Source organism: Agelaius tricolor, unplaced genomic scaffold (genome assembly GCF_023055355.1).
Source record: "Agelaius tricolor isolate 1412-34295 unplaced genomic scaffold, bAgeTri1.0.p SCAF_7, whole genome shotgun sequence".
Classification (NCBI taxonomy): domain Eukaryota; kingdom Metazoa; phylum Chordata; class Aves; order Passeriformes; family Icteridae; genus Agelaius; species Agelaius tricolor.
Genome location: NW_027269267.1, coordinates 2,337,876 through 2,365,485, shown reverse-complemented (window position 1 = coordinate 2,365,485; position 27,610 = coordinate 2,337,876). Strand labels below are relative to the sequence as shown.

At 38.4% G+C, this 27,610-nt stretch overlaps 1 protein-coding gene across 2 annotated transcripts in view; it reads right to left on the bottom strand.

Moving 5' to 3' along the window:
- SIM2 (SIM bHLH transcription factor 2) overlaps positions 1 to 27,610 on the bottom strand; it is a 63,601-nt gene that overhangs the window by 22,980 nt on the left and 13,011 nt on the right. For both annotated transcript variants that reach the window (XM_071430130.1, XM_071430128.1), the window contains exons 4-5: positions 18,137 to 18,245; positions 3,820 to 3,905 (exon numbers count right to left, since the gene is read on the bottom strand). In XM_071430130.1, the coding sequence (XP_071286231.1) occupies positions 3,820 to 3,905; positions 18,137 to 18,245 (195 nt within the window). The remainder of the gene's footprint in view (positions 1 to 3,819; positions 3,906 to 18,136; positions 18,246 to 27,610) is intronic.

Here is a 27,610-nt window from a genome sequence, read left to right as displayed (position 1 = left end):
GGTTTGCTCAGTTTCCCACCCTGTGATATCACACGCTTCTATCCAAACTCCACACCTTTAATCTCAGTTTTATTATTGAATTTTGGAAGCTTCTCCAGGGCCTCAGGTCAGTGCAGTGTTCTCTCCTTGGCAGCACAGAAAGTCTGGAATTCTCAGTATCCAGGATTCCAACAGACACACTCCCCCATAACATTCAGTTCTGGGTTGTCTGTTGATTGCAGCTAATTTGCAAATAGAGATTAAGACTCAGTAAATGCAGTTTTGTGTTTGCTGACAGCATGATTAATCCAGTATTGAAGCACCTCCTCTCTGGGGACTGCCTAATTGCTTTCTAATTAATGCTTTAAGCTCCTTGATACAGATTTCCTGTAGATACAGCCAGAATTCTTGTCCATTGATAAAAAAAAATCTGGAAGTTATTTATTTTAAATGTCCATCTCTCTCTCCCACACACACTCAAAGATGAATAAAAACATTTACATTTTAATGAGTTATTATTCTGATGTAAATAAAGACACATCAAAAAAGGCACTTTAAAAACCCAGTGGGTATTGATGTATCACAACAGCAATAAAAATTAACTGTTGTTTATGCAAATACACAAGAAATGAGATTTAAGTTCTCTGCTCAAGTTCAGAAGGGTTGGTTTTTTTGACACTTGACCAAGCCCAAGGTCCTGAGCTCAGATTTCGGGATCCCTGTGTACAATTGCTGTTCACAGAGGTGATAATGACAGTGTTAGCCTGTAAAAATTCAGTGTCAGCTAAAGGGGAGGGGGAAATGTAACCTGGGGACTATTCCAGCCCAGAAGATTTATTTAGTGTTTATTTATTTAGGTGCTGGTGTTCAGAAATCATCAGTGCCCCTGCCAACTTTCTGGCCCAAGCAGCAGGAATATCACATCCCTTTGCTGAATTTCTGTGCTTGTTTGGCTTTTAGCTGTGTCCTGTGGACAGGAATTAATTTTCAGTGTATTTAGTGCTCTAAACAACTACCAAACATCACCTGGAAATTGGCTCCTCCTGCTTAACCTTCCTCCTCTCCAGTGATTTAAATGCTCAGCAAAAGACTGAACATTCAGACTGGTCAGAAGATCTCCCAGCAGATCTCAATTCCCCCATCACTTGGTCCATGAGTTTTTCCTGTGCTTCAGCTAATGAGGTGATTTCTTAAAAATTAAGTCCCGACTTTAGGCACAGTCAAATGGAATGAATTTAGGCCAACATCTCTCCAGACGAGAGAATCCTTTGATTTTTCACTGTGCAAACTTTTAATAGTGAGGCAAAGAAAGTGATGCCTCTGATTAACAGCGATAATTGGGAATTAAAAAAACCCAAAAACCCCCAAAGCCACGTGGAGACGTCACAATTGAAGCCCTTCTCTCTTTTCCCTGATTTCAGATTCAGCTCTGGGACAGCAGCATTTTTGTGGGGAGCAGCTGAGCAAACAGGGCTCAGTGTAATGAGGAATTCCCAGTGCAGGCAGGTGGGGAAGAGGGCAAACAGATCCACGTCTGCACCTTGAACACATTCCTGCAGAGAGACCTGCTCCTCTGCCGGGCTTTGCTCTCCGCGTTTTCAACAACCCAAAATGAGCCCCGGCAGAACGGATGGGAACAACCCTGCCTGAGGGGGCAGAGAGAACCTGCAGCAAGGAGAGCAGCAAATGGCAGCTGAAAAGAAAAACTGCCTGCAAAGCTGGAAATTAAAACTGCTGCACGTCTGAAAATAAAAACTACTGCAAATCTGAAAATAAAAACTGCCTGCAAAGCTGGAAATTAAAACTATTGCGCATCTGAAAATAAAAACTGCTGCAAATCTGAAAATAAAAACTGCCTGTAAAGCTGGGAATTAAAACTATTGCACATCTGAAAATAAAAACTGCCTGCAAAGCTGGAAATTAAAACTGCTGCAAATCTGAAAATAAAAACTACTGCAAATCTGAAAATAAAACCTGCCTGCAAAGCTGGAAATTAAAACTATTGCGCATCTGAAAATAAAACCTGCCTGCAAAGCTGGAAATTAAAACTATTGCGCATCTTAAAACAAAAACTACTGCAAATCTGAAAATAAAAACTGCCTGTAAAGCTGAAAATTAAAACTACTGCACATCTGAAAATAAAAATTGCCTGTAAAGCTGAAAATAAAAACTGCCTGTAAAGCTGAAAATTAAAACTATTGCGCATCTGAAAATAAAAACTACTGCACATCTGAAAATAAAAATTGCCTGTAAAGCTGAAAATTAAAACTATTGCACATCTGAAAATTAAAACTACTGCAAATCTGAAAATAAAAACTGCCTGCAAAGCTGGAAATTAAAACTATTGCGCATCTGAAAATAAAAACTGCCTGTAAAGCTGGAAATTAAAACTATTGCACATCTGAAAATAAAAACTGCTGCAAATCTGAAAATAAAAACTGCTGCAAAGCTGAAAATTAAAACTGCTGCACATCTGAAAATAAAAACTGCCTGTAAAGCTGGAAATGAAAACTATTACACATCTTAAAACAAAAACTACTGCAAATCTGAAAATAAAAACTGCCTGTAAAGATGAAAATTAAAACTATTGCGCATCTGAAAATAAAAACTACTGCAAATCTGAAAATTAAAACTACTGCAAATCTGAAAATTAAAACTACTGCACATCTGAAAATTAAAACTATTGCACATCTGAAAATAAAAACTACTCCACATCTGAAAAGAAAATATGCCTGCATATCTGAAAATAAAAAGTACTGCAAATCTTAAAATAAAAACTAGCTGAACATCTGAAATTAAAAACTGCCTGTAAAGATGAAAATAAGAACTACTGCACATCTGGAAAAAAAACTGCCTGTAAATCTGAAAATAAAAACTACTGCACATCTGAAATTAAAAACTACTGCACATCTGAAATTAAAACTGCCTCTAAAGATGAAAATAAAAACTATTGCAAGTGTTAAAATCAAAACCACTGCAAATCTGAAAATAAAAACTGTTTGTAGAGATGAAAATAAAAAGTACTGCAAATCTGAAAATAAAAAACTACTGCACATCTGAAAATAAAAACTGCCTGTAAAGATGAAAATTAAAACTATTGCACATCTGAAAATAAAAACTGCCTGTAAAGCTGAAAATTAACACTACTGCAAGTCTGAACATCAAAACTACTGCAAATCTGAAAATAAAAATTGCCTGTAAAGATGAAAATAAAAACTACTTCAAATCTGAAAAAAAACTGCCTTATATGTGAAAATAAAATCTATTGCATATCTGAAAATAAAAAGTACTGCAAATCTGAAAATAAAATCTGCCTGCACCTATGAAAATAAAAACTACTCAAATGACAGCTGTTATTCTACGACTTCAGTGTTTGCTGTGGCGTCGGATTTCGTGTCATAAATAAAAAACATCACACAAACTGCAAGATTTATAAACAGGCTTGGTGGTTCACTACAGTTCCAGCCCGAGGTGATGGCAGTGGCTGAGTTTGTTTAGTGTGGAGGCCAAGGAGGTGCTTTGTGTAACTGGGTGGGATGTGGAAAAGCTCCAAATTCCTGCTCTGGGTTCCTGCCTCACCTGCTCCATGGGGAATAAAACCAAACTGTGCTCCAGGGCTGGACTCCAGAGAATTCCCAGGGACCAAGGGGAGGCAGTGTGCCACCGAGTTTCAATTGGAATTATTGAGGGGATTCTGGGGATCTTTTCAGATTCTTCTCATCACAGGCTTTGCTCTCAGCTACACGTAAGTAAAAATAAACCCAAAAAAAACCACCTAGATCAATAGACTTGTCAGTTGTGGGATATTTCAGGGTTGGAGGAGTGATTTACAGACATTACCTTGTAGCCACTGCAGGTCAGGCCTGCATTCCTCTTGGCTAGGACACACTTCATCCTCAGGAAAAAGGATCTCTCGATTTCATACTCTGAAAGCACAAAGCACATTTGGCTGCTGATTCATTCCTGGAGATCTCAAACCTGCCCAGAACATTGCCCTTCCCTTGCTGATGCTTCAGCTTTAGGCAGAAGCAGAAATCAGCTGATACCTCAGGTTTGAGCTTTTCTATTTTTCAGGTTCTGTGCTGCTTTAGTGTGTGGGTCTGGGTTCACATTCTGGGATGGTGAGCTCTGTGCACAGAGCAGGGAGACAAAACAATTCCTGCTCCAGCTGGGCACCAAGGACAAATGATCCAAATCTCAGCCCCAGAGCACAAACCCCGTGGGCTGGAGAGAGAAAAACAAGCAGGGTGGGACTGCAGGGGCTAAAGCTGGGATGGGACAATGAACTGCAAGATGCAAATGGAGCAGAACTGATCCCAGGGACAGAGCCCGTGCCCGGCCGTGCATTTTGGGGCCATTTTGGTTCATCTTGGGTGCAGCCCTGGCTGGGCTCTGGTGCTGCCCAAGGTGCATCCATGGAGGAGATGCTTTGAATCAATCCCTGCTTTATTCTTTAGCCCTGCCCAGCCTCTGCTCTGGGGCAGCCTGCACAAGGCCTCAGCCATTCTCCTTTCCCACTCCATCCCTGCCTTCAGGATTTATTTCACTTTCCTGTCAGGATTCCCTGTGAAATTTGGCCAACTGAGCACAATTGGGTCTCCAATTTTCTGGTTTTACCACCACTGATGTTCAGCTTTTGGGGTTTTTTTTAGGGTTGGGATTCAATGTGTGAGATGGTATTTTTTGTTTGGATTTAGATGTTTGTTATTGTGATCTTTTATTTGAAAAATCCCTTTGCCAGGATTTTTCTCCTGAGAAGCCTCAGAAACAAAATGTAAACAATAATTATCTGATTGCTTCAAATGTGGTTTGGAGGTTGCTCACCAACAGGGGCATCTATGATTGGTTCCATGTGAATTGTTTTTACTTAATGACCAATCCCAGTCCAGCTGTGTCGGGACTCTGAGTCTCTCACAGGTTTTTATTATTCATTCTTGTCTAACCTTCTGGTGTCTCCTTTCTCTTTCTTTAGTATAGTTTTAGTATAATATAATATAATATAATATAATATAATATAATATAATATAATATAATATAATATAATATAATATAATATAATATAATATAATAATGTAATAAATCAACCTTCTAAAAACTTAGAGTCAATTCTCATCTCTCACCTCATCCTGGGACCCACAACAACACCACAACAATTAGTAACCACAGATGTTTATTTGTTTTTATTTATATTATACTTTTATAAATGGTGAGTTTTATAGTACTTTATTCATAAACTAAAAAAGGGAGCTGTATTTTTATGAGGTCTTTTAAGGATAAATGTTTCATTAAGATATGATATTTAAATTATTTTTATTTTTAATTTCATAATTAATTATTTGTGGTTTGTAATGTGGACATTTTTATTATATATATATATTTATTATTATTATTATTATTATTATTATTATTATTATTATTACGTAATATTATTTAAACTCCAGAAGAAGGACTAACTTTCGTTTTAAAACTTTTATTTTCTTTTATATATATATATTACTATATTTTAAAAGTTTAAACTCTATGCTTTTTACTACACGATGTTACACACTTCTATTTAAACTATACTCTTATCATTTTAGTTTTATTATTTAATTGTGGAAGCTTCCTCTATGGTTTTAGGTTAAATGTAGTGGTTTTTTGGGGTCAGTGCCTGCCAGCACAGAAAATCTGAAATTCTCAGTAACCAGGGTTCCAACACTTCACAAGGAACTCCTTTCTTTCCAAACAAACCCCAGTCCTTATTGGAAAAGGGAAGGAAAAGTGTCCTCTGAAGAGTGGGGGCATTAAGGGAATCTCCAAATTAACAACAGAGTGGGGAACAAGGGAATTCAGTGGGTTTGTATTAATTGTAATAATTGGGGAACAAGGGAATTGAGTGGGTTTGTATTAATTGTAATAATTGGGGAGCAAGGAAATTGAGTGGGTTTGTATTAATTGTAATAATTGGGGAGCAAGGAAATTGAGTGGGTTTGTATTAATTGGAGTGCACGTGGCTGGTCATGCCCAGACCTTCTGGGCTCCACGTGCAGTGTCTGACTTCCAAAACTCCCCTGGGAAGTTGTTTTTAAACAAATCTCTTCAATGATAACCCCCAAAAAGGTTTAAAGTTCATGGTGGTCATTGGTCAGGTACACACAGACTTTCTGCTAAGGATATGGGACAGGAATATTCTGATAGAATATCAATAATGTAGAATATATTTATTATATATTTTTATTATATAAATAATATAGATATATTTATTTATTATATAAATAATATAGATATATTTATTTATTATATAAATAATATAGGATATTGTTATCTGTAATGCTAATTACTCTCAATAATGGTCCAGACACCATGAATAATTCTGATTTTTTACCTAAGGTTGCAGTCTGGCAGAATTATTTAAGGGCAAGAAAACCCATTTGGTACTACTGTGAATAGGAAAATCAGGGAAGCAGGAGGGTCCTCACCTTTGTCCTAAGTCCCCACAGTGTTTTAACCAAAACCCACTTGGGATCTTTCTTTAATTTGATTAAACTGCTGAGTTTTACTCCTGATTTTTGTGCCTCCATCACCCAATTCACTCCTCCAGTGGTCTGAGCCTCACAGGTTCTCTGTATTAAATTCTGGGCTTAAAGGTCTGAAGATACGACCACAGAAAAAGGATTTAGCAAGGAGGGGAAAGAAATGTTTCCTGAGCATTTGAATTTCTCTAATTTGTCTCTCTAATTAAAATTGGATCCCTATGGGGAAAAGCTGGCACTTGAAGGGGCTGGCACTCCCACTGTGGAGTTTTAAATACAAATTTCCACATTGGGTGGGGGGAAGCCACACTGCAGAGATTTGCTGTGGCTGAAGCCTCGTCCCATGAGTCAGGAATGGCTCTGGAATGTGCAAGACTGTGAATTGACATAAAAAAACCAATTAATTAGTTTTTGTGTTAACTCTGCCCGTGTGACCCACTCAGTACCCTCAAAAATAGCAGAAATGGACAGCAAACTGAAAAAGAACTGAATTAAGTTTGCAGTTGTAAAGCTGATTGAAAGGAAAACAATGCCCTGGGATCCTGCTGGGTGCTGCCACATCCATCAGAATAAAGCAAAACTCAAAATATCACAGCTGGGTGATCCTTGTGGGTCACTTCCAGCTATTCTATTCTATTCTATTCTATTCTATTCTATTCTATTCTATTCTATTCTATTCTATTCTATTCTATCCATTTATTTGATCTTTTTATGACTCCAAATTCTTGTGGATTTCCCATCCCTGGCAGTGTCCAAGGCCAGGGTGGACGCTGGGGCTTGGAGCACCCAACGGGTGCAGGATGAGCTTTAAGAGAAAGATTCTCTCCTCTGATGAGGATGATGTGGAAAATGGGGTGCTCAGAGGTTTAGCAAACAAAGAGGGAGACATTCAATATTCAAATAGGAGAAATCACAGTTAAGCTTGGAAAAAACTGAAAAAAAAAAAACAACTTGCAGCATCTAGACTTAGTGGTGAAATTATTGATATCACTGGGGTTCTTTCAAGCAAATGTGAGAGCCCAGAGATAGTTTGGGCTGTCAAGAAGAGGTAAAAGAAAGAAACTCAATGAAGTTCTTAAGGGTCAAGAGATCTCTGGGTGAAGCACATAGATATGAAAGTCTATGAAAGATATGAAAGAGAGAAAATAATGAATAATAAAATGTTATGACTGAACCACAATGTAAGAAACACTAAAGGAAAATAAACTTCTTAATTATTAGAGAATATTAATCTAACAACTGAAGCTGGGCCACTGTATTTGATTATTCAGGAATGTTAATTATCTAAATGCATCATTGGAGGTGATATCTTCTTCTGAGATATAAAAAATGTTCAAAATTCTATGTATATCCTATTCATTCTAGAGAAAGGTGAAACCAACATGTTGCAGACATCAGCTGATGAAGGATGAGAACCAAAATAATCCTGGAGAGAGCAGAAAATCCTTCAGAGATATTCCAGCTGGAATTGGGTGATTCTTGTGGGTCACTTCCAGGTCAGCTATTCTATTCTATTCTATTCTATTCTATTCTATTCTATTCTATTCTATTCTATTCTATTCTATTCTATTCCATTCCATTCCATTCCATTCCATTCTATCCATTTATTTTATCTATTTATGACTCCAAATTCTTGTGGATTTCCCATCCCTGGCAGTGTCCAAGGCCAGGGTGGACACTGGGGCTTGGAGCACTCAGTAGGGTGGCACTGGATGAGCTTTAAGGTCCCTTCCAACCCAAACCATTCCATCATTTTGTGATTCCATGAAATCAGGGCCCATATCCACGTCCAGGATGTCCATTTCAAATGCACTACTGTGTATTTTTTCATCCAAATCCATGTTTCCCTTATCAGACTCATCAAAGTTTTCCTGTCCCAATGATTATTTCTATTTTAATCATTATTTCCCTATTGCTTGCTCAGCCTACAGATCTCCCTGCCTGAAGAAATGGAGTTGAGTAGGTTCAGTAAAAGCTATAAATGAGGCAGAAATTAAGTCATTTAATTCAAATCCCAGCCCAGATTTGTTCAAACACCCCCTTAGAGCTGAAACACAGTGAGCTGGGGATAAGAACCCAGAAAATCCATGGTATGGACATGGAGAAGTTGTGTTTCTTTCCCAGAGCACCATTTCTACCAAGGGAATCTTCTCCATGAATCCCTTTTCTTTTATTAGCCTATCCTGCAATACAGTTTGACTTCAAGGCAAGAATAAACCAGCTTTTTTCTCTTTCACAGATTTGTATTTTCATACTCCCATAAACAGAATAAATGCCATGGTAAAGAAAAGGAGCCCTGATATTTTGGATAAAGAATTTGCATTTGTTCACTCCCATTGCACGACTGCCAAGCAGGGTTCTCCAAACATTTCTTTGAAATTATGCTTTTGTTTATGGAAGCCAGGATTGGCCATCCCTAGAGGAGCAACTCTGAAATCCATCTTTGCTTTCCAATCCATCTTTAATCTCTTTTGACAGAAAACAGTCACAGAATCCTGTGGTTGCTCAGTGGAGTGAGGAGAGAAAGATCACTATGAACTTTTTTCCCCACAGCTTCACCTCTCATGCCTTTGTTTTTTGGTTTTTTTTCTGAGGTAAAAGCTGCTCTTTTATCTCCCATTTCCAGATTTTGACATTACCAAAACATGACACTGCTCTGTTGCAGAACCACTTTGTAAAGGAATATTCCTGAAACTGCCCATGTGTTGCTTTAGGAATGGGGCACTTCATCTGTCCCTGCACAAAAAAATCCGGAAATAAGCATTAAAATGGGGAGCTCTTGCCCAGCCAGTGATTTGTGTCTGCTCCACAGAGCAGCTGGGGTGCAAACCCAAATTCCAGCTCTGGTGGAGGAGATGGAAAATAGGAAAGTCAAGAATTTTTAGAGCACCTAAAAATGGCCACCTGATTCCACCTTCCCTCCTGTGTCACAGACATCTTTCATGAAAAATCCTTTCTTAGGATTTTTCCTTGTGAGAAGCTGCAGTTACAGCAACCAAAGTAACCAATGGTTATCTGCTGCTGTGGAATGCAACAGGCAGACCTGGGATTGGTCTCCTGTGGATGTTTGGATTTCCTGACCACTCATGGCAGAGCTGGCTCTTGCTCTCTGTCTGAGACACAGATCTTTGTTATTCATTCTTGTCTATTCTTAGCTTAGCTAGCTTCTGAAGAAACCTTTTCCTTTCTATTGCTTTTTAGTATAGTCTTAATGTAATATATATCATAAAATAATAAATCAAGCCTTCTGATCATGGAGTCAACATTCTCATCTCTTCTTCATCCTGAAAACCCTTGTGACCACAGTCACACTCCTGTCCACCTTGTGCCTGCCTGGAGCTGCTGCATCCCACAGGTCCCCATGTCCCTGCTGGAACCCAGATAACAGAAATCCCCTTCACTGCCCGTCCCCCAGACCCTCTGCAGGGTTTTGTCCCTTTCAGTTGTTATTTTTTTGGATCTGCTCTGTTCTGTGAAGCCTCACGTGCTGTGGTGGGATCTGCAGAGCATCTGGGGCCCACACAGCCCAGGGCCTGCTGAGAGAGCTGGGCAGGATCTCAGCTGGCTCTGCTGAGCACAAGGTCATGGATTTGTGACACACAGGAACAATCCCAGAATGGTTTGACTTGGAATGACCTTAAAAATCACCCAGTGCCACCCCTGCCATGGCAGGGACACCTCCCACTGTCCCAGGCTGCTCCAGCCCCAGTGTCCAGCCTGGCCTTGGGCACTGCCAGGGATCCAGGGATGGAATTCCATGCCAGCCCTGCCCACCCTGCCAGGGAACAATTCCTCATTGCCAATGTCCCACCTGACCCTGCCCTTTGTCAGTTTAAAACCATCCCCCCTTGTCCTGTCACTCCATGCCCTCATGGGAAGTTCTTCTCCAGCTCTCTTGGAGCCCCTCAGGCCCTGGAAAGGCTCTGAGGTCTCCTGGAGCCTCCTTCTCTGAGGCTGATCAGGATCCAGGACACCACAACTTCCATCCCTTAATTCTGAACAAGGGTGACACCAAATTCCAAACCAAAAGAGAGCTCATCTGGGCTCATACAGAAGAGATGTCTGCAAAAAAACCCCCAGTTTCAGGATAATCCTAGAAGGTGAACATCCAGGATTGGTAAAAGGGACTTGCAAACATTTTGATTTTTCCTGGTAATGATTTGTTGGGGTAGAAAAGCAAAACCAGTTCTGTTGTCACCCATCCTGGAGTTCCAAACTTGCACAAAGTGTCCAAATTTCCTCCCCATTTGGGCAGTTTGTTCTGTTTGCTGCCTGTGTTCAGGGGAAATTCTCCATTATCATTCCTATCATATCCAAACTCAGCCATTCACTGACATCCACCTAAATCCTCCTTTGCTCCTCCAAGTGAAAATCCCAAAGTTTTCTTGGGAAAGGGACTCAGCAGGAAAGGAAAATAACAGATTTTTACACTCTGCTTTGGTGGATTTTACTGCTAATTACCAATGAAAAGAGATGTTTTAATGAGTTGTCTGCAATTTGCCATCTTTTTCCACTTTTGTGTACCAAAATTTATCATTATAATTGGTAAATTAGAGTTTATAAAATGATAATTTCTATGTTTCTCAGATTTAAAGTAACCCTAACAAACAGTGGCAACGGGATCATATTAAGCCATCACCTCTCAGTAATGGTTCTGTAAAATACATTTAAATTAATGAAAATTAAAATAACTTTCCATGTTGGTATTTTGCCCATGTACAACTAGAAAAAATTCTTCATAATTTCATGCAAAAAACATCTTGCCAGATGCAAAATTTTTCTATTCCCTTCTTTAAATATGAAGTTTCTGCATTTAGGGAATGTGGAGGAAAATCCTGCCCGGGGATTTGCTGCTTGGCTGAGGGAAACAGAGCCCTTAAAGCATCAAGTGGAGTGGAGAAAGGCTGACATAATGTATTCCACATTCTTCTGCAGCTTCCATCAGGTTGTAACTCATCATTTCAGAATTATCCAGCTAGCAGAAAACTGGGAGAACTGCAGGAACTTCCACATTTCTCTCCCTGCTCTGGGGAATGTTCACAAACTGCTGTTAGCACGCCACGCCTTGCCCTGTGAGTCAGCAAAATTTGGGCAGCTAAGGATGTGTTTTAAAGCTTTCAAATCCCAGGAAAAGCATCTGAAAGCAATAAGAGGCACACAATGTCTGCCTGCAAACACACATGGAAGGGCAGCGTTGATTAATTCCTTCTCCTGGTTAACCTGCAGTGCAAATATTTTTTATTTTCTTGTTGTCTTGCTTGCAGCAGCAGCCGGGACAAGAAATGGATGGATTGGGAAGTGTGGCTGCCCTGCTGCAAGCCTTAAACTCAGTGTTGTGAACTGGGAAACAAAGATTTCTGCATAAATAGGGAGACAGAGCAGCGCCCCAGATGTTTTGGTTGTAATATTTGAGGCCTTAAGGTCCTGGCTGCTCATGTTCATCCCAGCCTGTGTTGGCATTCCATGGTTGTCCCTTCCAAGGCCCTGCTGGTGGGAGCTGGGTGTGATCAATAATCCTGGGGCAGCCCTCAGGACCCAGTCCTGAAATCCAGCCCCAATTTCAGCCTCATCCAAAGTGCTCATCACCCCTGGAGAGGGAACTTGGTGGCATCACATGGATGCCTCAGGTTTGAGCTTTTCTATTTTTCACATTCTGTGCTGCTTCAGTGTGTGGGTCTGGGTTCACATTCTGGGATGGTGAGCTCTGTGCACAGAGCAGGGAGACAAAACAATTCCTGCTCCAGCTGGGCACCAAGGACAAATGATCCAAATCTCAGCCCCAGAGCACAAACCCCGTGGGCTGGAGAGAGAAAAACAAGCAGGGTGGGACTGCAGGGGCTAAAGCTGGGATGGGACAATGAACTGCAAGGTGCAAATGGAGCAGAACTGATCCCAGGGACAGAGCCCGTGCCCGGCCGTGCATTTTGGGGCCATTTTGGTTCATCTTGGGTGCAGCCCTGGCTGGGCTCTGGTGCTGCCCAAGGTGCATCCATGGAGGAGATGCTTTGAATCAATCCCTGCTTTATTCTCTAGCTCTGCCCAGCCTCTGCTCTGGGTCAGCCTGCACAAGGCCTCAGGGTCACAAACCCCTGCCAGCCTTGTCCCCTCACCATGCCAGAGCCCAAACTCTTTGCTGCTGAGCTCTGGCAGCTTGGGCTGGCCTGGAAATTTGGATTTAAGCTCTGTGTGAGGAGAGCAAAGCTTCAAACTCCTCAAGGCCTGCAGGAAGTTCTGGAGCTGCTGTTGATCAACCTCAGACCGAGTGCTGGGGCTGTTCTGGGTACCACCAGAGCAGGAAGATCTAAAAGCTCTCAGAGAGTGCCCAAAGCAGGGACAGGAGGATGGTGAAGGGTCTGGAGGGGCCACACAAGGAGAGGACACGTGGAATGTGCGTCTGGAGCAGAGGAAGCCGAGGGGAAGCTCCTCAGGGGCTGCAGCTCCTCTGATCTGTGCCCTGCCAGGACCCAGGGAGCAGCGGGAGCTGGGCCAGGGCAGGTTTGGGTTGGGTTTTAGGGTGAGGTTCTTCCCCCAGAGGGTGCTGGGCACTGCCCAGGTGCAGACAGGCTCAGCAGCTGCTCTGCAGAGCAAAGAACTAAGTTAGCAGGGAAAGAAATTAATAAAATTCGAGTTTATCCATAGCAAAGAAAAACAACAAGGCCATTTACATAGAAACTGATAAAATAAATATATAAGGGATGGTTACAGTACCTTACTGAACAACATCCATACCTTAATAATTTGCTTTGAACTCTTACCAATCAATTATTAACATTAATTACTTTATAGCAGCAAAATACAATATGCTATTACTGTGTTCAAGAAATAAAATGAGTTGGTTTAATATAACTAATAACTTAAGATCATGCTTTGTTAAGGATATAAAACTTGAAAACATCTTGTAATAAAGTAATGTTGAGTTGTTTTGGTTTTTTCCTAGGGTCAGGGTTGGGATTAAATGTGTGAGATGGCATTTTTTGTTTGGATTTAGATGTTTATTAGTTTTTATCTATATTCCAGTTTTATAAGTTGTGACTTTCACAATGCTTCACACTAACAACCTACAAAATGGAGACGTATTTTTTTTCTATAAGGTTTTTTAAGGATAAATTGTTTCATTAAGGAATGAAACTTAAATTATTTTTATTTTTGACTTAATGATCAACTACTTGTGGTCAGCAATGGGAAGTTTTTTATCCACTTACACAAAACCACCCAAACCCATGGAGAAGGTAAGGGAGGAGAAGGTGAAGGAGAGGAAGGAGAAGAAGAAGAAGAAAAGAAGAATTTTAAAACATTAAAATATAATAATTTAAGAATTTTTATGCTTTATAAACAATGTGGGGTTTTTATTTTTAATACCAGGGTGATTTATCTGAAGAAAGCCAATGTGACAATGAGGATTGTGTAAAGAAATCCACACACTGTCTGATTTTATGCAAAGCAATAATTTGCATTTCCCTGAGAAATAAATAGAGGTGGCACCCAAATTTACAAAAACTCTAAAACCAGAGGTCAAAAATAATCTGTGCTCTGAGTTCTTTAATCCCAATGACAGAATATCACAAAGCACAGATATTGTCGATATTTGTGATTTTATTCCTCTCAAAACAGATCCTATCCAGCTGCAACTGCTGAACTAAAAATGGATATCAATATCTGAGCTTTAGCTGAAGAAAACATCTTGAGCAAGGCAGGTTCCGTGAGCCAAGCTGGAAATTTGGGATATAAAAGTCTGTGTCTGCAGTGCAATGTTGATTTATGCCCAAGCAATGCCCCAGATTGCAGAAATATATAAGAAAATAAAGTTATCAAAGGAAATTTTTGATTCCACCCAGCGACTTGATGATTCAGGTGCGTTTTAAAAGATTAAAAGAGAGAAAATCAAACTGAAATGACAAAAAAATGCCATTAAAATAGTCTGGTTTCCTCTTGGTTATTTTTTTAATCAAGCCACTTTCACTTCACTGCCCTTTAAGTTATTTCTAGAACTTTATGTTTTACTTAAATATTGAAAATATCTACTCAGACACAGACAGAAGTTGCTTCATTCCTGTCATTTAGTCAATAGTTTTTAGATCTTCACTGGATTAAATAAAAAACTTGATTTGGTTATTGCAGATCAGGTAGTCTCAGGTTATACCTCAAGATTTTAATGGATAAAACACTGCAGGAAAGGGAATTACTGGCACAAGGAAGGCAACAGTAAATAAATATTTGTTCATTCTGCTCACTTTAGAAAGGTTTAGCTGTAGATTCTGGTTATTTTTATACACACGCTCCAGAACTGAGAGAAAATAAAATAACCCCTAAACAGAACAGAATTCCATTCTTCATCTCCTCCAAGTTTGGGAATCCAAAGGAGATGTTGTTGCTTTGAGGTTTTTAGCAAAAATTGAAAATAATTTTCCTTATTCTTATCCTAAATTTCCTTATCAATGTAGGATGAGGCAAAGGAAGCTGCAGAGAATGAGGAATTTATTTGGAAACAGAGCTGAATTCCTTTATTTGTCTCCTCCAAGTCTGGGAATATAAAGGGGATGCTCTTGCTTTGGGGTTTTCATTGATTCATTTCCACAAAATTTGATACAAAACACACATAAACTGACCAAAATTGAAAATAATTTTCCTTATTTTGACCCTAAATGCCCTTATCAATGTAGGATGAGGCAAAGAAAACTGCAGAGAATGAGGAATTGATCTGGGAAGGAGAGGAAGAATTGTGGGATTATCTGCTTTGGACACAGAAATTAATCCCAGTCGGTTGCTCCTGGCTTCAAATCTGTAAAAATCTCTAACAATGAATTGAAAAATATTTAAATTTTAAGCCAAACAGGAGGTTGTTGCCATTGCCATTGCCAAGCCGGTAGGTATTCAAATATCTCACTACTAATTCTGGATATCAGCAAAACTGCATGAAAACTCCTGGATCTCACCAAATTATTGAGGCTGGAAGAGACTTTAAAGATTATCCAGTGCCACCATGAAAATCGCCTTTAAGTCATTTCCATCAGAGGTGTCTCCTCTGCTTCTCAGTAAGTTGGGAAAAGGGAGAAAAAATTTTAAAAATATCAATATGATTTTTAAAAATGTCAATATTTTTTTAAAAATTCTGACGGAGGAATGAACAAAGTATGAAATAATCATATAAGAGGAGATTGAGAAAAAGAAGAGTTTGCTTTCCAAGACAGCAAGGGAGGGTTTTTTTCCCAAAAATACCTATTTGGGGAGGAAGAAAAGAGAAGGAGGCTGAGATAATTCTTGCATTTCCAGCATTTGGAGCAGCCCAGGTGCTCCCAGGCACACCAACATTCCCTGAATTCAGAATTTACAGCTCTGCCCTGATGGAATCACAGAGACCAGAACCAAGCACAGGCACCAAAACTGAAAAAAAATAAAGAAATCCTGAACAAAATCGTAGCAAGAACCCAAAATTCCTCAAGTTTTTTAGGAGCTGTGCTTGGAAAAGGCTGACAGAAACTGGCAGCTGAAATCAATAAATCCAGATAAATCAGTTCTGAAATACAAGTGGGAGCTGCTTTGTGCTGGTTCTGATCTTTGGAAGTTCAAAGGATTGGCCCCGAGGAAGCACAAACTAAAAAAATGGGAATATTTTTGTTTCTGACACAGAAATTGCAACACTGAGGTGACAACTTCACACTCCAAGGGTGGGGCCAATATTTCTGTGGGTGACAGCAGAAGAGGACAAGATTTTCCCCAAAAAGTCGCTTTTTAAATGAGATTTTTTTCCTTTGCCAAACCCATTTCTGCTCTGCTTACAGTGGAGAATATTAAGTCTGGTTTTGTTGTCCAAGCTTTGAATTTAACAGTTGTTTTAAAATATTCAGAATATCCTTCCATTTCCCAATTAGCTGAGGTTTTGTTGGCACTTTTCCACACTCAGACCTTGTAACTGAGTGTGGAAAAGATTTCTGCAGCCTCAGCAACCATGACAAAATAAAAGAGATGAAACAACCACTGGGCTGAGATAAAAACCCCTTTAAAGCTCCATGGCACAAAAGACATTGTTTAATTCAAGGTAACATATTCCCTGTAAGAACATTGAATCCTGGATCACACTTTTGAGTTCCTGCTGCTCTCCCGTTTGAGCTTCGAACAGGATAAAATAAAATAAAATAAAATAAAATAATAATAAAAATAAAATAAAATAAAATAAAATAAAATAAAATAAAATAAAATAAAATAATAAAATAAAATAAAATAAAATAAAATATAAAATAAAATAAAATAAAAAGCTCCATGGCAAAAGGCATTATTTAATTTAAGGTACCTTATTCCCTGTAAGAACATTGAATCCTGGATCAGAGTTTTGAGTTCCTGCTGCTCCCCCATTTGAGCTTCGAACAGGATAAAATAAAATAATAAAATAAAATAAAATAAAATAAAATAAAATAAAATAAAATAAAATGCTCCATGGCAAAAGGCATTATTTAATTTAAGGTACCTTATTCCCTGTAAGAACATAAAATCCTGGATCAGAGTTTTGAGTTCCTGCTGCTCCCCCATTTGAGCTTCGAACAGGATAAATAAATTAAAAAAAAAAAAAATTAAAATAAAATTAAAAATAAAAATAAAAATAAAATTAAAAATAAAAATAAAAATAAAAATAAAATAAAAAGCTCCATGGCATAAAGGGCGTTATTTAATTTAATGTACCTTATTCCCTATAAGAACATTAAATCCTGGATCACAGTTTGGAGTTCCTGCTGCTCCCTCATTTGAGCTTTGAACAGGATAAGTAAAAATAAAAATAAAAATAAAAATAATAAAATAAAAATAAAAAGCTCCATGGCACAAAAGGCATTGTTTAATTTAAGGTACCTTATTCCCTGTAAGAACATTTAGTCCTGGATCACAGCACTGAGTTTCTGCTGCTCTCCTATTTGAGCTTTGAACAGGATAAATAAAAATATAAATAAATAAATAAATAAAGCTCCATGGCACAAAAGGCATTATTTAATTTAATGTACCTTATTCCCTATAAGAACATTAAATATATAAATCCTGGATCAAAGGGGAGTTTCTGCTGCTCCCCTATTTGAGCTTTGAACAGGATAAAGAAAAATAAAAATTAAATTTAAAATAAAATTAAAATTAAAATTAAAATTAAAATTAAAACTCCATGGCATAAAAGGCATGATTTAATTTAAGGCACCTTATTCCCTGTAAAAACATTGAATCCTGGATCACAGTTCTGAGTTTCTGCTTCTCCCCCATTTGAGCTTCGAACAGGATAAATAAAAATAAAAATGAAATGAAAATAAAATAATAAAAAGAAATAAAAATAAGCATAAACAAAACCCCAAAATGAAACATAAAATAAAAATAAAATATAACTATAATTATGACTATAACTATAACTGTAACTATAATAAAAATAGAAATAAAAATAGAAATAGAAATAGAAATAGAAATAGAAATAGAAATAAAAATAAAAATAAAAATAAAAATAGAAATGAAAATGAAAATTAAAATTAAAATTAAAATTAAACCATAAATAAATGTAAATGTAAATGTAAATGAACTTATGGATTCATGGAATGCTTTGGGTTGCGATTTGGTACATTTCAATCTGGAATTGGGTTTTTTTTTTATACTTTTCCAGTGTGTTTTAATCTCAGAAGTACCTTGCAGGAGGTGAGGATGCAGAGGCTGGTGGGCAGTGAGGACAGCAGTCATCTCATCGTGGTCCGAGGGGTGGATATACTCATAAATGCTGTTTCCAGTGAGCTCCACCTGGGAAGAAACCATGGGATAAAAGCAGCTGGGTCATTTTCTGCCCTCAAACACTCCAGTGTTAAAACATGAGCTGGGTGTATCAAAAGCATCTCCCAAGTCACAGCCATTAATCCCAATTAATTCTTTCCTCAGCGGTGATTGATGTCGGAGAGGTTTGTGTGGGAATTTCTGGTGTTGCATCAGGGACAGAGGAGCTCCTGTTAGAGCTGGGGATGAAGTGATAAATTAGAGCAGCTGTAGAAAAGTTAAATTGCCACAAACGGGAGGAAAACTCCGAGCTGTAGAAATGCCTCTCAGGAAGGCAAATATTCAAATAAAAATGATGTTCCTGCAGGTTCCCAGAAACTCTCACCTGCTCTCACACAGCCCCTTTGTGTTTTCCCACCAGCAGCAGGGCCAAAATGACTTTTGCTGAAGATATTCGAGGAACAGGGGTTTGGAAGTGGTTTTTATGGGTTTACATCCTTGTTTTCTCCACCTCTTCAGCTCTATTTTCTCTCATAGCCACTAACTCTAATATCACTGTTATAAACACAGGTCAAGTCTTAATTTCTTTTTTCACCAGGGTCAGGATTAAATGTGTGAGAGGGTATTTCTTGTTGGCACTCAGATGTTTATCAGTTCTTATCTCTGTCACAGTCTCACAGACCCTGAGTTCTGCAGCACTTCACTCCAACAAACTAAAAATGGAGCCCTGTCTCTCTCTCCAAGGCCTTTGAAGGATAAACTGTCCAATTAACAAATGACACCTCAATTATTTTCACTTTTAACCCAATACCCAACCACCCGTGCCCACAATGGGGACTTTTTATCCAATGACACAAAACCACCCAAACCCATGGAGGAGAAGGTGAAAAAGAAAGTGAAGGTGAAGAAGAAGAAGAAGAGGCAGAAGAAGAAGAAGGAGGAGGAGGAGGAGGAGAAGGAGGAGGAGAAGGAGGAAAAGAAGAATGCGAAGAACAAGAAGGTGAAGAAGAATGAGGAGAAGGAGGAGACAAAGGAGGAGAAGAAGAATGTGAAGTATAAGGAGCAGAAGGAGAAGGAGAAGAAGAAGGAGCAGCCTCCACCCCAAACCCTCCATCTTGCTTTCTCTCTATTCCTGTATTCTAAACCCTTAAACTCTGAGTTTCCCACCCTGTGATATCACACACTTCCATTCAAACTCCACCCCCACAATCCCAGTTCTGCCATTCCATTCTGGAAGCTTCTCCAGGCCCTCAGGTCAGTGCAGTGTTCTCTTGGGGGTCAGAGCCTGGCAGCACAGAAAGTCCCAAATTCTCAGCACCCAGGGTTCCAACAAACACAAACACAAACACACATCCAAAGATCTCCACTTTTGGGTTTTCTTTTTTTCAATTAAAAATACAGATTGCTACAAAAATTAAGGTACACAAATGGCCTCTGAGAGAACCCAAAAATCAGATTTCCATGGATATTCACTGCTCTGAACAAAGACTCACAGCGAAGATCTGCCTTAAATATTTGTGTATTCCCTGTCCTGCCCTGAGCTTTGCCTGCACAGGATTGCTCCTGCCTTTCCCACTGCTGACAGAGGCACAGAAAACCAAAAAGGGCCTCGTGCCCCCCGTGTCCCCTCTGCCAGCTCTGCCTGCCACCCCCCAAACCCCCCAGAAAGCTGCAGGAATGGATTTAAGGGGGAAACAGAGCTGAATTCCTTTATTTATCTCCTCCAGTTCTGGGAATCCAAAGGAGATGCTGTTGCTTTGGGGTTTTTATTGATTAATTTCCACAAAATTTGAAATAAAACACACATAAATGGACCAAAATTGAAAATAATTTTCCTTATTCCTATCCTGAATTTCCTTGTCTATGTAGGATGAGGCAAAGAAAGCAGCAGAGAATGAGGAATTGATGAGGAAACAGAGCTGAATTCCTTTATTTATCTCCAAGTCTGGGAATCCAAAGGAGATGCTGCTGCTTTGAGGTTTTTATCAATTAATTTCCACAAAATTTGATATAAAACACACATAAATGGACCAAAATTGAAAATAATTTTCCTTATTCCTATCCTGGATTTCCTTACAATGCAGGATGAGCAAAGAAAGCTGCAGAAAATAAGGAATTGATCTGGGAAGAACAGGAAGAATTGTGGGATTATCTGCTTTGGACACAGAAATTAATCCCAGTCAGTTGCTCCTGGCTTTAAATCTGTAAAAATCTCCAAAAAATGAATTTTAAAATCATGAAATTTGAAGGAAAACAGGAGAGTGCAGGGTCTGAGATGAGTCTCAGTTGCTCTGGGCTGCCCCGTGTGCCTCGGGCCCCCGGATCAGAGAGGGGCAGTAATTGGAGCCACTCTTTGAGCCCATCCCGCTCCTCTCTCAGATCCTGGCAGCTGCCTTTTCTTTGCAGTAAATGAAGTTGTCTGCCCTCACAAAGCAATCTTTTTTTTCTTTCTTTTTTTCCCCTGAAAATGTTCCTCATCCTTCCATTTTCTGCATTATTCATGGAATGTCCCTTCCCAGGGCTGTGCAAATTTGCTTTTTTTTTTATTTCCCCCTCTAAGCATCTCTTCCTCCACTGCTGCTTTCCAACAGCCCCTCCCTGCAAACACAAAAACATCAACAGGGAGCTGATCTCGTAACCAGGCTGAAAATGCACTGAGGTAGGAAAAAAAGAGGAAAAAATAATAAGGAAAGGGGAGATGGAGAAGAGAAAGAAAGAGAGAGTGAAAGGAAAATAAATGAGAGGGAAGGAAGGAAGGAAGGAAGGAAGGAAGGAAGGAAGGAAGGAAGGAAGGAGAAGGAGAAGGAGAAGGAGAAGGAGAAGGAGAAGGAGAAGGAGAAGGAGAAGGAGAAGGAGAAGGAGAAGGAGAAGGAGAAGGAAAAGGAAAAGGAAAAGGAAAAGGAAAAGGAAAAGGAAAAGGAAAAGGAAAAGGAAAAGGAAAAGGAAAAGGAAAAGGAAAAGGAAAAGGAAAAGGAAAAGGAAAAGGAAAAGGAATGAAAGGGAAAGGGAAAGGGAAAGGGAAAGGGAAAGGGAAAGGGAAAGGGAAAGGGAAAGGGAAAGGGAAAGGGAAAGGGAAAGGGAAAGGGAAAGGGAAAGGGAAAGGGAAAGGGAAAGGGAAAGGGAAAGGGAAAGGGAAAGGGAAAGGGAAAGGGAAAGGGAAAGGGAAAGGGAAAGGGAAAGGGAAGGGAAGGAAAGGAAAGGAAAGGAAAGGAAAGGAAAGGAAAGGAAAGGAAAGGAAAGGAAAGGAAAGGAAAGGAAAGGAAAGGAAAGGAAAGGAAAGGAAAGGAAAGGAAAGGAAAGGAAAGGAAAGGAAAGGAAAGGAAAGGAACGGGGAAGGTGATTATCTACATTGCTTCATTTATGTCATTTTCTATAAATTTGCCCTTAAAAAGCTCTGGCTGCTCCTTTTGCAGGAACACCCCACATCCAATTTCTTGTCAGAGGGGAAGGAAAACACAAAATCTCCCTGTGGGTCCTGCCTGGAAATTCTTCTGTTTATTTCTAATTACAAGGGGACAAACATCCTGCAAGTGTCCAGAGGTGTCTTCATAAATATCCTGATCACCTACATTAAAAAAAAAAGTCTAAAAATTCTTCTGATGATGGACATTTCATTTTCAGAACAGGGCAAAATTGCCATTCTGTGGTCAGTGTCCAAAGGAGCATCACTCACAAACCTCTTCTCATTATTTTATCTTTGGTTAAGAGTGATTTTTTTTTTTTTCACTGAATGTTTTGCCCTTGGAATGAAAGCGCCATTTTTAGCAGAGAATTTCCCTTCCAAAAGAAGAAGGAAAAAAAATAGAATTCATGGGTGGCTGTGTATTAATTCCCTATAAATAAACAAACAAACAAATAAATAAATAAATAAATTTTATATTTATATATAACCCTATAAATATCCCTTTAATTTAGGGGATTTCTGACATAAAAAAAAACCCCAATCAAGCTGACCAACCTCATCAGCTGCAGTTGATATTTTCTCTTTAAAACTGTAACTCATGGATGGTTCTTGCTTTTCCCAAACTCGTCCCTGTTTTTAAACGATTCCTCATGGAAATTCACATTTTTCCATAGGATTCAAAGGGTCAAAGGTCACTGTTTTATCCAAAATTTCACTTTTTTGTCCCAGGGTTTATGTCTAAAATTCAAGCCGAAAATCCTTTGTGCAATAATGACTGGTTCTCCTTGTTATAATCACTGAAAAGATTTTTTATTCTGATGGGTTTATTTGCAACCCCTGGAAAATCAGCAGGAGCAAAGGTGCAACACTGACTGTGGGGGTTTTGGTGAATTTTGAATGAGTTAGGGATGGGAACTCTGAGCTTCTTTAGGTGATGTGATTTATTTTTCTTATCTTCTACACAGGCAGGAAGGGTGAGCTCAGCTCACATCTTCACTGAGTGGTCCAGAAGGTCACAAAAACATGAATGACAAGATTTTTTAAGGACTTATTGACCAATAAAACACTGCCAACATGGATATTTATGGTTTTAACCCAATCCTTCAATATTTCATCTCATGGACCCATGTTACAGTGTGAGCTTTCTTAGCCAGTCATGTTCTGACACACAGACCCACAGTGCTGCACTCTGAACTCCTTGTTTACCTCTGGAACTGCTTTTATTTTCATATCTTAAACTCTACAACTCCAAACTTTCCTTTCCTTAGCTTAACCTTGGCTTTAAACCTTGGCTTTAACCATAAATCCCCATTCTCCCTTCCAGCCCCTCAGTTTGGGAGCCTTTCCCAAGGTCTCCGATCAAATCCTGGGTTTCATTCTAAGCTTTGGCTTCCAGGCCCAAAGTTCTGAGAGTTCCCTGCATTTCAGATTCCAACAACTGACCCCAACATTGACTTTCAAAATGGACTTTAAAATAATAAAACCACCAGCAAAGAGATGGGGGCAAAGGCAGGGTCAAATAACCAAAATGTGGATCCATAATTTGGAGTCTCGCCCCCTGCTAGGCACATTCAGCTCTTTCAAAGCCTACAAAGAAACCCTGAAAACTTTAAAATACAGAAATTCTACAGCTCAATTCATAAAGCTAAAGCCCCATGCCTCAGGTTATTAAAGCACCTTCCTTGATGCAGTTTTTAATAGCTGTAAATACCAAATCTCAGCATTTCCTGCTAACAGGGGGTTTATGAGCAACTCAGATTTATTTTCTTTTTTTCCAGCCAAGGAATGATTCATAATAAACACAGAGGGCTAAGTGGATGGATTCTAGAGCAAATAATTACATATTTTACCTCTCATAGACTCATTGCATAAAAGCAAAATAAACTCCTGGAGAAGTTCATTTGTGGTGAAATATTTCAAGATTTATCAAAGATAAGCCTGGCTCCCTCATGGATCCAGAAAACTGCTGGAATAAGCTCCAGACCTCCAAATTAAATTAAAAATTGTCTTTCCACATTGCTCCCCGAGAGGATTTTCCTTTCTTTTTTGTGCCTTTGGACTCTGAGGGGAAAAAAAATATTTGGGGAATTTGAAGCTGTTTGTTATCCATGGAAAAAAAAAAAAAAGGCAAAATAATAAATTGGCTGTGCCAGGCAGTCCAAGGCAGCTGATCCCTGGGCTGGGATGGGCTGGAGGAAGGGTCCTCCAGCAAAATTCCCAATTTTCCTGCTCCAGCTGGGAGCAAATCAAACTCCAAAGCCACAAATGAAGTGGCAGGGCCACAAATGAAGATGTAGATTTTTCAGAAACTCTGTTTCTGAGGCAAAGCCGTGCTTCAAAACAATCCTTAATGCTGCCTTGACATTTATGACTGGTTTAGGCAGCCTGGCTTTTGCTCAAGCTTTAATTTCTTCCTGCTGAAGTTAAACTCGGCCAGAAGATAAAGGCCACTGTAGCAGGCCTCCAAAAATAGTCTGCAAAACTCTTTTTAAATGGCTTTTTTATTTAGTTGAACGATATATTTTTAAACAAATGGCACTCCAGCAGGAAATTGATGTGTGGGCTAGTTAATTGTCAAATTATTTAATAAAAAGGCCTCTCTGTGCCCATTCTAAAGGATTTTTTTTTTTCAGTCACCACCACTCTGCTCTCAGCTTGCTTTGGCTCTGTGAGGGCACTTGTTGGAAATATAATGTGGAATTTCTTTTTTATTCTATGATGGGGGAATTTCCTTCTCCTGGCCAAGCCCATTCTGGTTGGTGGCAGGGGCAGGAATGCCAGGATTTCCAGAGGAGTGGGAACAAGATCCCCTTTGGGGGCCCTGGGAGCTGGCAGGAATACCCCAGGATAAATTGATTTGGATTCTGAGGAGTGGGAGCAGCCCAAAATCAGTGCTGGGTCTGCTTAAAGCCAAATTATCCCTTCGAAAAGAGAATATTGAGGCAGAGCAAGAACAGATTGGTGAGAAATCAGGATGAAATTTTAGAAATAAATTAAAAATATTGTATTATTTAAAAAATAATTTTATTATTAAAAATGTATTATATTATTTATATTAATACATTATTATATTATATAATAATTATATTATATATGTTATATATATTATATATATTATATAAAATATATTATATATATTATATATTATATATTATATAATATAATTATTATATAATATAATAATGTATTAATATAAATAATATAATACATTTTTAATAATTTATATAAAATAATATATATAATTATATATAATATATATTATATAATATATATTATATATTCATATATATTATATATATTATATATAATATATATATAATATATATTATATATTATATATATTTTTATATATTTACATATAATTATTTTATTTATATTAATACATTTATTTTATTAAAGATTTTATTTATAAATAAATTTTATAAATCAATCCCTGCTCACTGTGAATTTTTGTGTTTTGAGAATCCCTTCTATTTTAAATCCCACAGCTTTCAAGCTCAGCTGTTCCAAACTCCTGCTGAAGTGAAAAGTTTGGGATTTTAGCTAATTAAACGGCCTTCAAAAAACAACTTGGCCAAATCTTCTGATTTTCCTCAGCCCAACTTGCACGAAGGATTTATAGATATTTCCATGTATGTGGGATTCAGACAGTGCAGATGACCAGGAGGGATAAATGGGATTAAAACTTCTGTGACACTGCCAGTCCCCTCTTCCCACACGTGCCAAAGTCTATTTAGTGTCCTATTGATCCCATAATTCTTTAATTGTCCCAAATAACTGGGTTAATAGTAAAAAATTTAATTTAAAATAATAAAATTAAAATTAAAAAATAAAATAAAAATTATAATAATGATAATAATATTCAAGATCTGGTGGATTTATATTCCTCCAAAATAACAATTTCTGGGCAAAATTTGGAAAATTTTGGGAGCAAAAAGTACAAGACAGGGAATTTCTGCTCCAGGATGGATGGATGGGAATGCTCAGTGCTTTGGGATAATGGCACTGATGAAATGGATGGATTTGAGCAGGTAAAATCCTGAATCCTTCAGGATTGAAAATTCAGGGTGAGAGAAACCCAGGCTGGAAAATGAGTAGCAAACAGGGCCCTTGTGGAGGGAAGTTGATTGTCAAGCAAAGCAAGATTTAAAGGAATTTGAACGTGAATTAAATGGTTTGAAACAACTAAAACTGTACCAGAGCAGAGTGAACAAACAGCACTAAGAATGTTTCCTGCTCATATTTTTAAAATTAACAGGTAAAAAAAAAAAAAAGTATTTATGGTGGCTGCTTATTCCCAAAATGGCTTTTTCTAAGAGAAGCAGGGGTTTGGAAGTGGTTTTTATGGGTTTATATCCTTGTTTTCTCTGCTTCTTGAGTTCCATTTTCTTTCTTATAGCCACTAATTCTACAATCATTGTTATAAACACACATCCAAAAAACTCCACATTTTATTCAATTAAAAATACGGATTACTACAAAAAATTAAGGTAAATAATCCCCACCATTAAAGCCTCTCTCTCTCTCTGTTTATGGAAACAGCCACAGGATAAATTCACCTGAATTAATTTCAGAATATTTTCAGAATATTCTCCTCTCTCTCACCTTCAGCTCCTCTGCTCTTTGGGCTTTATTTCAATTCATTTATTTACTGATAAATGTTTGAACACTTCAGCTCCTTGCAAGTCCCATCCAGGGCCTGCAGAAATTAATGAGGAATTTTTTTAATGAGACTTTGGCAAACTTCGGGTCAGGTGCTACCGGTGAATTTCAGTTCCAAACAAAGGCATGGAAAGACAATTTCTACTTTAATTGCAATTTCTAGAATAAATGCAGGCTCTTTGCCCTTGTGCCTATCCCAAGAAGGCAAAAAAAATTAGAAATGTCCATCTAAGAGGAAAAAAAAACCATAAAACCATAAAAGCCCCTCATAGTCCTGGTGCAGAACAGTAGTAAACTGAGTTTTATGAGTTCTATCACAACCATATAAAATGCTTTACTGAAAAGAGCACTGAGCTGGAAAAACTCAGGAAAAACTGCCCTCAATTCCATGTGAACACTCATAAATCTGCCCCCCTTTTTCCTTTATTTTTATTTTTATTTTTTCCTCCTCCTCCAGCGCATTGACCATAAACCCCCTGTTCAGATTTCTCTGCCTTTCATGGGCAGCCTCAATATCTGACACAATCTCAGGCTCCCAGAGTCAAATTCTGAGTTTTATTTCAGCTAACTTCAAATTATTTAATAAAAAAGCCTTTCTGTGTCCACTCTAAACCATTTTTTCCTTTTTTAATTTTTTTTTCCTCCTCCTCCAATGCATTTACCATAAACCCCCTGTTCAGATTTCTCTGCCTTTCATGGGCAGCCTCAATATCTGACACAATCTCAGGCTCCCAGAGTCAAATTCTGAGTTTTATTTCAGTTAATTGTCAAATTATTTAATAAAAAGACCCTTCTGTGCCCACTCTAAAGCATTATTTTATTTTTATTTTTATTTTTTCCTCCTCCTCCAGTGCATTTATCATAAACCCCTTGTTCAGATTTCTCTGCTTTTCATGGGCAGCCTCAATATCTGACGCAATCTCAGGCTCCCAGAGTCCAATTCTGAGTTTTATTTCAGCTAACTTCAAATTATTTAATAAAAAAGCCTTTCTGTGTCCACTCTAAACCATTTTTTCCTTTTTTAAATTTTTTTCCTCCTCCTCCAGTGCATTTACCATAAACCCCCTGTTCAGATTTCTCTCCCTTTCACAGGCAGCCTCAATATCTGACACAATCTCAGGCTCCCAGAGTCAAATTCTGAGTTTTATTTCAGTTAATTTCAAATTATTTATTAAAAAGGCCCTTCTGTGCCCTCTCTGAAGGATTTTTTCCTTATTTTAAATTTTTTCCTCCTCCTCCAGCACATCTACCATAAACCCCCTGTTCCACATCAGATTTCTCTGCTTTTCATGGGCAGCCTCAATATCTGACGCAATCTCAGGCTCCCAGA